The sequence below is a fragment of the Carlito syrichta genome, unplaced genomic scaffold (genome assembly GCF_000164805.1).
Source record: "Carlito syrichta isolate Samal-C Ts95f unplaced genomic scaffold, Tarsius_syrichta-2.0.1 Scaffold308850, whole genome shotgun sequence".
Classification (NCBI taxonomy): Eukaryota; Metazoa; Chordata; class Mammalia; order Primates; family Tarsiidae; genus Carlito; species Carlito syrichta.
The window spans coordinates 69,880-80,940 of record NW_007252946.1 but is presented as its reverse complement, the minus strand read 5'-3'; the positions used below and the strand labels follow the sequence as shown (position 1 = coordinate 80,940).

General features: G+C 45.2%; 1 protein-coding gene across 1 annotated transcript in view; it reads right to left on the bottom strand.

The window, feature by feature from the left end:
* The window catches only part of AK4 (adenylate kinase 4), a 40,726-nt gene that overhangs the window by 7,411 nt on the left and 22,254 nt on the right, over positions 1 to 11,061 (bottom strand). The window contains exons 2-3 of the mRNA XM_008066163.2: positions 4,971 to 5,143; positions 601 to 719 (exon numbers count right to left, since the gene is read on the bottom strand). Coding sequence (XP_008064354.1) covers positions 601 to 719; positions 4,971 to 5,143 — 292 coding nt within the window. The remainder of the gene's footprint in view (positions 1 to 600; positions 720 to 4,970; positions 5,144 to 11,061) is intronic.

The window sequence follows — 11,061 nt, the reverse complement described above, 5'->3', positions numbered from 1 at the left end:
ACACACACACACACACACACACACACACACACACACACACACACACACACAAAGACAGATTTTTTGCTTCTCCTGAATGGCAGGATGGAGCCTCGGCTGGCCCAGCCTAGGACCTGTCCAGTTCAGCTGTCACTCAGTGCCCAGCTTGACACTTTTTTCACCAGGTGTGAGACTCCTTTCCAATACCTGCCTGGCCCTGCAACCATCTGCATTTTCAGTCTGGCTTTAGCTTTTCTCTGTTAAAGTCCCTACGGACACACCAAACGTCCCTTCCAATCTCCCATACAAATCACATTATTTACATGTGGGGGTGTCAATATACAGACCATTATCTCAGTCACTTTAAAAGGAAAATAAAAACAAGTTGACACGCCATTTTACATCCAGAACAGACAGAGATAATGACGTTTAGGTCCTCAGGTTCTAACACTTTGGGGATAAAAGCACTGGATCTCATCTCCCGCGCCAATCCCAGTATTCTGTGTGACATCTAGGAGGTACTAGTCTTTCGAGTTTATCCAGTGTAAAGAAGCTATTCGACCTCAGTCCAGTGTCCTTCCCAGTGGGCCCACTGCCGTGAAGACACTCAGGCATACTCACTTGTATAATTCGATGACCGGCTTTGCCACGTCCTTGTACCGTCTCAGCCTGGCAGCCACAGCTTCAGGTTTGTCATCCTCCTGCTGGACCAATGGCTCGCCAGTGACGTCATCAATCCCCTGCAAGTACCAGAGAAGCCAATCAATACAGACAACAATCAGGCCATCCCAGAGGTAAGATCTTTCCTGTGCAAAACCATGTGTCCACCTTTCACTCTGGCCATATGATAAATTAGATCTCGTGACAGTGGAAATGGTGAGGGTAGTTAAAAAAGAAACAGCACACTTGACAAGGTGTTCACCTTATTTCCTGAGAGCTGACATGCAATCTTCGTTACTTAATAAACTGCTCAGATCCTTTGCAAATGTGCTCCAGTGATGTTAATAAATGCAACCTCCCCCAACAGCAAACTTTTAGACAGTGTCACCTTGGCTGTCTACATACACCTAAACTGCCTTGCTTTCTTTTTTTTTTTTTTTTTTGAGTTGGAGTCTCACTCTGTCACCCAGACTGGAGTGCAGTGGCCGCTTCCGGCCACCGCAGCCTCGACCTGCTGGGCTCCAGCGATCCTTCCGCCTCAGCCTTCCCAGAAGCCGGAATTACAGGCATGCGCTACCACGCCCGGCTGATTTTTTTTATTTATTGTAGAGATGAGGTCTCGCTGCCCAGGTGGGTCTTGAACCCGCGGGCTCAGGCAATCCATTCACCTCAGCCTCCCACAGACGCGGGATTACAGGCTGAGCCACCAAGCCCGGCTGCCTTGCTTTCTATAGCCTGAGTTCTTAATATAGAAAATAAAATATCTCCACACCTCATCAAGAAGGGTACCTGCACAAAGAATGTCTGTATACCTAACCCTGAATTATACCCCACAATTTTAAACTAAAAGATTTAAAGGTGAAAAAAACCCCAAAAAATGAAAATAAAATATCTCAACAAATCAACTTGGTTTACTTGGGAAAAATATGAATCCGGGAGCAGACATTTCAGTATCATCTCTGCCAGCTTTCCAACTCTATCATGCAGCTTCTATGAAATTTACTTATCTTATTGAATTATTATCAAATAATGGCATAGCTAAAGGTGTTTTGAAATAGGTAGGACTCAAGTGCCCATATAACCGGGGACAAACATTCTGAGAATGAAAAATTATCATTTTTTAAAAAACCTCCATTTCCATTGTGTTTTAACCTCCCAGGAAACCTCTCTTCACAAATTACAAAGTGGACACATTTTGAGTTTTGTCTCCCATGTCCATAGCTCTTACTCACAAGCAAAGATAGTCCCAAGAAATAAATCTGTCAAAAGACAAGCCAGAACAGAACCACAAGGCTCAGACAACTCCACTGGATAATCAGAAACTGACTGTCAACTTAAAATGCACTAAAATTCCATCACAGCTCGGGGCCTTGGGTATATGATTTATATTGATAATTTCTGGGTGAACCACATAATTATCACATGTATATTCCGTGGTTGTTACCCTCACAGAACAGGAGGAGGGCGGGGATGGTCAGGCTGTATATCACCCATATTGCCTTCCTTATATCACTTACAGCCACAGAGCTCAGAGGTCATCCCAGGATTTCCGAGCACCAGCAATGCAGCGCTGCTTCCAGAAGGAAAAGAAGAATGCAGACCAGCAGCAGTCCTCCCTTTGGGGAGCTTGGCCCCATGGCAGGAGAGGTAGCCTGGGTCAGCATGGTTGCTACTGCCTTTAGAAACAGCATTTGTAATCACAGGCACTCTTTTATAGATACCCAGCCTTTAGAAAGCAATGTGGTGGTAAAGCCTTCCAAATACCGGGAGAACTTTGCATCAGCAGGTCTGGACACAGCCAAAATGAGTGGGACTTCGTGTGTGCCCATGTGTATTTTCCAAACTCCTTTTTTCTCCCCACTGATTTTCACCCCTATTGTAGCTTCTTGGGATAGAAACAGGCAAGGAGCTAACAAAAGAATGAGAGAGGTTTTACATTTGTAGAAGTTTTCTTTTTCTTTTTTTGAGTTGGCGTCTCACTCCGTCACCCAGGCTGGAGTGCGGTGGCACGTTCATGGCCACGACAGCCTCAACCTCCTGGGCTCAGGTGATCCTTCTGCCTCAGCCTTCCAGTCTTCCAGTTAGAATTACAGTCACACACCACCATGCCTGGCTAATTTTTTGGTTTGTTGTAGAGATCTCACTAAGTTGCCCAGGCTGGTCTTGAAATGATGAGCTCAGGTAATCCTCTCACCTCAGCCTCCCGGAGTGCTGGGATCACAGGCATGAGCCACCACACCCAGCTTGTAAAAGAAGTCTTCTAAATGAACAAGTCTCACAGGGACTTAACTGCCACAATGGCACTCAGGAGCTGGGAGGGGATTCTTAGTCCGCAGTAGTACTTTTCTGCAGTGATGACTGACTCCATTTATATTCAAGCCCACCCTTTCCCATAAAGATTTGCCCAGTAAGACCCAATGCCACATTGTCCGCATTTGGATGATAACAAGTAATAAATACTATCTACCACCCAATAACTGGAGTTCAGTATTATCAGACTGAATTCATGCATTAGTCCAATCTGTCTTTATCAGAGAGTAACTCTTTAAGTGAATTTGTTAAACAATCCTTACACACACACACACACACACACACACACACACAGTTGCACATGTCCAACTTTAGATAACTGTATCAATGTCATATTTTGAAATTCTTTTCAAGGACAATCTTTTTTGTTGCTGTTGTTGGGGGCTTACTCTGTCACCCAGGTTGAAGTGCAGTGGCATAATCATGGCTTGCCACAGCCTCCACCTCCTGGGCTCAGGTGATCCTTCTGCCTCAGCCTCCCAAGTAGCTGGGATTACAGGCACATACCACCATGCTTAATTTTTAAAATGTTTTTTGGAGGGACTTCTTTGCTTCTTTAGCCCTCCACTGTCGCCTTAACCTTCTCCCCTGCCCCCAAGCACATCAACTGTAATTCTTTTCCCTCATCCGGGCCCAGTCTTATCCAGACTAGCTCTTTGCCAGTCTAGGATATATATGGCCTTCATGACTTTCTACAGTTTTACAAAGCTAGAGGGTATATACACACACAAACAGAGATACATAAAGAAGTGTGGTCACTTTTTAAAAATGGGGTCATTCTGTTGTTTGTTTTTCTCACTGAATGACTTTTAGGAAACTTCTAAAAAGTGTCAAAAAGCATAGTGCTCAGCCGGGCGTGGTGGCTCACACCTGTAATCCCAGCACTTTGTGACGCTGAGGGGGGAAGACTGCTTATGCTCAGGAGTTCGAGACCAGCCTGGGCAACAGAAATCTATCTCATCTCTACAAAAAAACTCAAAAAACCAGATGGGAGTGGTGCTGTCCACCCGCAGTCCAAGCTACTCAAAAGCCTGAGGCAGAAGGACTGCCTGAGCCCAGGAGGCGGAGGCTGCAGTGTGCCACGACCATGCCACTACTCCCGCCTGAGTGACAGAGTGAGACCCCGACTCAAAAAAAAGCAAGTGCTAATTCATCTTTTTACTGAATAAATTATATCCTGACATAATGTGAATGTCCTCATATTTATTTAACCATTTCTCTACAGATGAACATTCACTGGGCTTTTATGAGTCTTCTTGTTTTTAATGTGTTGGCCACTATAAAAACATTGACATAAGCATTACTGTATAAGTGACTGATCTGCTAGGACCACTCTCCCAGTAGCCTTCCATGGGCTGTTCCACTCACACAGGCTAAGTGAATATTTATTTTAAACTCTTTTTTTTTTTTTTGAGTTGGAGTCTCACTCTGTCGCCCAGACTGGAGTGCAGTGGCCGCTCCCGGCCACCGCAGCCTCGACCTGCTGGGCTCCGGCGATCCTTCCGCCTCAGCCTTCCAAGTAGCCGGAATTACAGGCATGCGCTACCACACCCGGCTGATTTTTTGATTTATTGTAGAGATGAGGTCTCTTTGCCCAGGCGGGTCTCAAACCCACGGGCTCAGGCAATCCACTCACCTCAGCCTCCCAAAGGCGCGGGATTACAGGCTGAGCCACCGAGTCCGGCTATTTTAAACTCTTAAAGTATGTTGCCACAATGCTTTACATAGGCTACTAATACTTTATCTAACAAAAGGAGAGTACCATTTTTCCCAGTTCCTCATTAGAAATAGATGTTATGCCATTTTTAATTTTGCCAGTTCAATGAATCCAAAGTGATGGCCTATTTTACTAGAATTTCCTTTTCCCTGACTACTAATGAATTTAAACATTTAAAAAATGTTATTGGCCATGTAGATTTGCTTTTTTTTCTTTCTGAATAGTTTATTCATATCCTTTACCCACTTTTCAACTAAAACTCTTTTTCTTGTCAAGTTTTTGAAAGCACCATATATGTTCTTACGTGTACATGAGGTGGATTAAAGTCCAGGTTGTAGACCCTTCCGCTAGGAGGGTGAATCCAGCGCCGGCTGAGACGATCTTTGAGGGTTTCAAATGGAATGTTCAAACTGACCACCAGATCCACTTCACAGATTTTGTCCAGGGCTTCAGCTTGCCCTAATGTCCTAGGAAAACCTAAACACCAAAAAACAAAACATGTCAAATGCAAGATATTGCCCGATTCCAATTAGTTCTTGAGATACTTTCAGTGACAGGATAATTAAATCTGCGTACATCCAAAAGGGAGCTTTAACCAAGAATGTGTATCTGCCTCTGTAAATGTAACATTAAAAGAATTTATGCTATCTTATAAGCTAATTCTGCATTTGGAAAACTCAAAGATTAGGGAGCCACATGATAAAAAATAAAAGGTACACTAACGCAAAAATTACTAAACCTGCCCTGGTTCTGGTTTCTTCTCTGCTCTTCACTACCTGTGTGACCTCAGGTAAGTTTCATCACCTTCATTTCCTCTTCTGTTGAAGAAGTTGAAAAAACACAAAATCATATCTTGTGTTCTTTCAACCCCAAGAGCTAATGAGTAGGTTCTCTGGTTAGCACACATGATTAGATACATTCATGTGAGTCTAAATCAATTAAGGTAGGATCCTTCACCTGGACCTTTGACTAAGTATGCACTTTGACCAAGATAGGCAATCTGAGTTCAGTAAGGTGACTATGGTTAATACTGTAGGTATTCGGCTGGGCGCGATGGCTCAAGCCTATAATCCCAGCACATTGGGAGGCCGAGGCGAGATGATGGCCTGAGCCCACGGGTTTGAGACCAGCATGGACAGCATGGTGAGACCTCATCTCTACAATAAATTTTTTTAAAAATTAGCTGGACATGGTAGCACGCGCCTGTATTTCCAGCTACTTGGAAGGCTGAGGTGGAAGGATCGCCGGAGCCCAGCGCGTCAAGGCTGCAGTGATCGTGAGCATGCCACTGCCCTCCAGCCTGGGCGACAGAGTGAGACTCCGACTCAAAAAAAAAAAAAAAAAAAAAAAAAAAAGAAATACTATAAGTATTCTTGAAATGTGCTAATATGAGGTGATGGATATGTTAATTATGAAGCTTGATTGTGGTCATCATTTCATAATGTATGTATGTATATATATATATATAAACATTACATTGTACATGCTAAATATGTATACTTTTTTGTTCAGTATACCTTGATAACGCTGGAAGAAAACTTTGAAATAAAAATAAATTGTAGCTGGGCTCGGTGGCTCAGCCTGTAATCCCACCCCTTGGGAGGCTGAGGTGAGTGGATTGCCTGAGCCCGCGGGTTCGAGACCCACCTGGGCAACTTGGTGAGACCTCATCTCTACAACAAATCAAAAAATTAGCTGGGCGTGGTAGCGTGCACCTGTAGTTCCAGCTACTTGGAAGGCTGAGGCGGAAGGATCGCCGGAGCCCAGCAGGTCGAGGCTGCGGTGGCCAGGAGCGGCTACTGTACTCCCGTCTGGGCGACGGAGTGAGACTCCAACTCAAAAATAAATAAATAAACAAACAAACAAACAATAAATAAATAAATTGTTTGAAGTCTGATTTAGAAAGAACTAGTGCTTTCAAAATTATTGGTATACCACAGAACTTATAATTCTTCCTATTTTTCTAAATATAAAAAGCAGCAAAATTAAAATTTGGGCTTGTGCCATTTCTTCATTTTTTTGCTTTAGAGCTGTTTTTTTTTAAATTTTTTTTAATTTTTGAGTTGGAGTCTCACTCTGTCACCCAGGCTGGAGGGTAGTGGCACGCTCCCGGCCACTGCACCCTCAACCTGCTGGGCTCAGGCAATTCTTCCGCCTCAGCCTTTCAAGTAGCCAGAACTACAGGCATGCGCCACCATGCCCCGCTAATTTTTTGATTTATTGTAGAGACGAGGTCTCACCAAGTTGGCCCAGGCTGGTCTTGAACCTGCGGGCTCAGGCAGTACTCTCGCCTTGGCCTCCCAAAGTGCTGGGATTATAGGCGTGAAACCACCGCGCCCGGCTAGACCTGTTTTAAATGTAACTCCAGATGTGGCTTGTGGTGGAATTGCACAGTAACTTTTTCCTAAATAATTCATTCCAGTCTATTACACTGATGAAAACCTTATTGTGTCTAATATCACTTTTAAAAAAATGTACCTATGCCCTTATTAGGTAAAAGAACCAGATGGGGAGAGAGCTAGAAGGAAAGTAATAAAAGATGCAACATCCCAAAAAGAAACTTTTAAAATCCCTTCAGATAAAGCCAACAGCCCATGCGCACCCTTTCATCATCAGGAGGGATGATATGGCAACATTTTTATAAATGACCTTGGAGGCCAGGTGTGGTGGTTCAAGCCGCTGATCCCAGCACTTTGGGAGGCTGAGGTGAGAGGACTGCCTGAGCCTGAGGGTTCGAGACCAGCCTGGGCAACTTGGTGAGGCCTCATCTCTACAGCAAATCAAAAATTAGCAGGGCAAGGCAACACGCAACTGTAGTTCCAGCTCCTTGGAAGGCTGAGGTGGAAGGATTGCCAGAGCCCAGCAGGTTGAGGCTGCGGTGGCCATGAGCGTGCCACGGCCCTCCAGCCTGGGTGACAGAGTGAGACTCCAGCTCAAAAAAAAAAAAGGCCACGGAACACTTAAAATTCAAAGGACTTTCTCTGCTTCACCATGTCGGTGGCTCAAACATGAATGTGGTGACTCTGCACTGAAATCTCAAAGTCTGCATGGATGCCAAGCTGATTTCGGAGTGCTCACTGAGTCGAAAGTGGCAAAACCCAAAATTGCCTCATGCCCTTACTTCAGATCCCTGCTGCTTGCCGGTCATTGCCTCAAGCTCTCCAATGCTCCCCAGGAAATCACCCTTATTGCTCTGAGCCACCCACATAAAGCCACCCTCCCGCTGACTGTCAGGTCCTGCCCTTCCCTGGACAGTCCACTCTTCACTAAAACTGGATGACAACTGGAATAGAAAGGTAGCTGCAGCCCACACAACCCCAAGGTCATCTCTCAACTCTTTCCCCAAACCCCTGCCGCGTCAAGGAAAGCATCTTGTAAAGTAAAATGACCTCACTGAAATACAGAAAGAAAGTATTAGAACTTTTTCTTTTGTTCACTCTTTACAATATTTTGGAGAGCATATTTTATAAGGAATAGGAAATCGTATGGGTGCGTAATTTATACACAGTCAATTATCTACATATTGAAGATGTAAACTCAACCTTTTGATTTATAAGTACACCCAAAGTATTTTCGAGATCACTCCTTTAAAGACCTGAGGTTTTGGTCACAGTTTCTGCCCTGTGTTCTAGCGTCACTCGATGTTACCCTGAGAAGAAAACATTCTTTATCCTTTGAATTGAGATTGAAAGCTGGGGGGAAAAAAGGCAGTAGAAAAGAATAGGAAGTCCTAGAAGATAATATAACATGAGTCCCTCCAAGAAGTCAAGGCTCAAATCTTATTAGCTAATTTCTTCATCTAAAGAGGGTGGGCACAAGCCAGTCTGCTCAGCTGAACTCGGGAGCCCTCTGGAGGAGGAAAATGCACAGTGTACAAACAAGTTCAAGTCTGCAGGTCAACCGGATAGGACCTACTGCCAACTGGCCTCTCACATTCAGACATGCTGGCCAGCACAGAGAGTAATCAATTCCAGCGGCCTCTGTGAGAACAATGGCCCCGGATTATGTCCTCCTATCCCCAGAATACAACCGAGTTTAAAGAACCACAGAGAACAGGAAAGCCTATGAGTAGGTAATAAAACGAAAGCGTTACGTTTTAAGATGTTATTATCATGTTTAGATGCAACCATTTTAATGTTTGAGAAGGAACTACAGAAGGAACTACAGAAGTAAGTCATTCTACACCACTCCAAAGCTTCTCCATTTGATAAGACACATCAAAATCACCAGGGAAGATTTAAAAGGAAAAACAAATGCTTAAGGGCGCTCCGGTCCTGACCCAGACTTCCTACAGTGGAATGCCTGGAGTGAGATCTGGACTTGGGCCATTGTTCTGGACTTGGGCTTTTTTAGAAATGTATACAGGAGATTCCAATATTTACCCCTGATTCATCAAGAACCACCAACTTTTCAGTGGCAGCAACAGCTGAAGCACAATACTAAATACCTGTCACTCACCCGATTTTTCTGGAAGGTTTAACTCCACTTCCAGGCAAGTACAAACCACTTGGGAGAACAAGTCTCCTCTACCTCAGTTCATCAGAAGAGGAAAGAAAGAAAGGTCCAAGTACCACAAATCTTTGCAGAGTTTCTGAGCTCCTAACTTAGTCAGTCACCTGTTGGTACTGTTCCCATTGAGACGCTCATGTACTTATCAGTGCCTGACGTTCGAGGAAAGCGGCATAGCAGGGGTGACAGCATGATATATTAGTGAGGACAGTGCCCCAGAAGTCAAAGGTTTCAGTGCCAGCCACTGTTTCAAAAGTGAGGAGAAGCAGTTTCAAGACTGACATGCTCGAGAACATGTTAGTGACAGGCACAATTTCTGGAATCTGACACTCGTGGATCAAATCCCAGGCCTACCTTGCCATAGCCGGTAGAACTTTGGCAAATGTCCTATCCTCTCTGATCCTTCATTTCCTCATATTAGTTTGAGCAATGGGGCATATTCATTTGCTTGGGCTGCCATAGCAATGTACAGGGGGGCGTAGACAAAAGAAATGTATTTCCTTACAGTCCTGGAGGCAAGGAGTCAGAGATCACAGTCTCAAGAGGGTTTTCTTCTTCTGAGACCTCTTTCATCAGCACATAGAGGGCCGTCTTTTCCTGGTGACTTCGTATGGTCTTCGTTCTGTGTGTATCTGTGTTCCAATTTCCTTTTCTTGTAAGACACCAGTCGGACTGGATTGAAGCCTACCCCAATGACCTCATTTTGACTTAATGACCTCTTTACTGACCTTACCTTTAAATAGATCACGCATTCTGGCCGGGCACACATCCCAGCACTTTGGGAGGCTGAGGCGAGTGGATTGCCTGAGTCCGCAGGTTCGAGACCCGCCTGGGCAACTTGGCAAGACCTCATCTCTACAAAAATTCAAAAAATTAGCTGGGCATGGTAGCGCGTGCCTGTAGTTCCAGCTACTTGGAAAGCTGAGGCGGAAGGATTGGCAGAGCCCAGCAGGTGGAGGCTGCGGTGGTTGCGAGCATGACACTGCACTCCAGTCTGGGAGACAGAGTGAGACTGACTCAAAAAAACAAAAACATAAAATAAAATAAAATAAATAGATCATACATTCTGAAGTACTGGAGGTCAGGGCTTCAACATGGGAATTTGGGGTTGAGGTAGTCTGTCTATAACAAAGGGCGAGGCCTACTGCATAGGGCAGTTTTGAGGACTAAAAGTGACAACCCTTGTAAAATGTTTACGATGTGAAGTGTAGGCTGGGTGTGGTGGCCCAGGCCTGTAATCCTGGCACTTTAGGAGGCCGAGGCAGGAGGGCTGCTTGAGCCCAGGAGTTTGAAACCAGCCTAGACAACACAGCAAGCCCCTGTCTCTGCAAAACATCAAAAGGAAAAATCAGCCTGGCACGGTGGTATGTGTCTGTAGTCCCAGGTACTCGGGAGACTGAGGCAGAAGAATTGGCTGAGCCCAGGAGGCTAGGGCTGCAGTAGCCGTGACTGTACCACCACACTCCAGCCTGAGTGACAGAGTGAGACCCTGCCACAAACAAACGACAAGCCAAGTGTCGAGCACAGGGTGGGTGCTCGGAAAACGGTGGCTGCTGTTCTTGGCCGAGCTGTTCTCGGAGTGTAGCTAGTTTCCCAGTTCAGTCAAAAGGGCAGGGCCCCCATCCACCCATACAGACTTTCCCATATTTAACTCCTTTTCTGAGACTTTCTAAGAGTTCTGGGAGTTGCCGGTCTCTCTGCAGCAAGGATGACTCAGCACCCACATTCAGTCACACCAGCTCCACCATGAGGCCCCCACCCACCAGCAAGGGCGCTTACCTCTGGCACAGCACAAGACCCAGCACACACAGCCACTGCTTCCAAAAGCCTCCCTCTACGGTTTCCAGTCTGCCCCTTCATCGTCTACATCACTTTTTTTTTTTTTG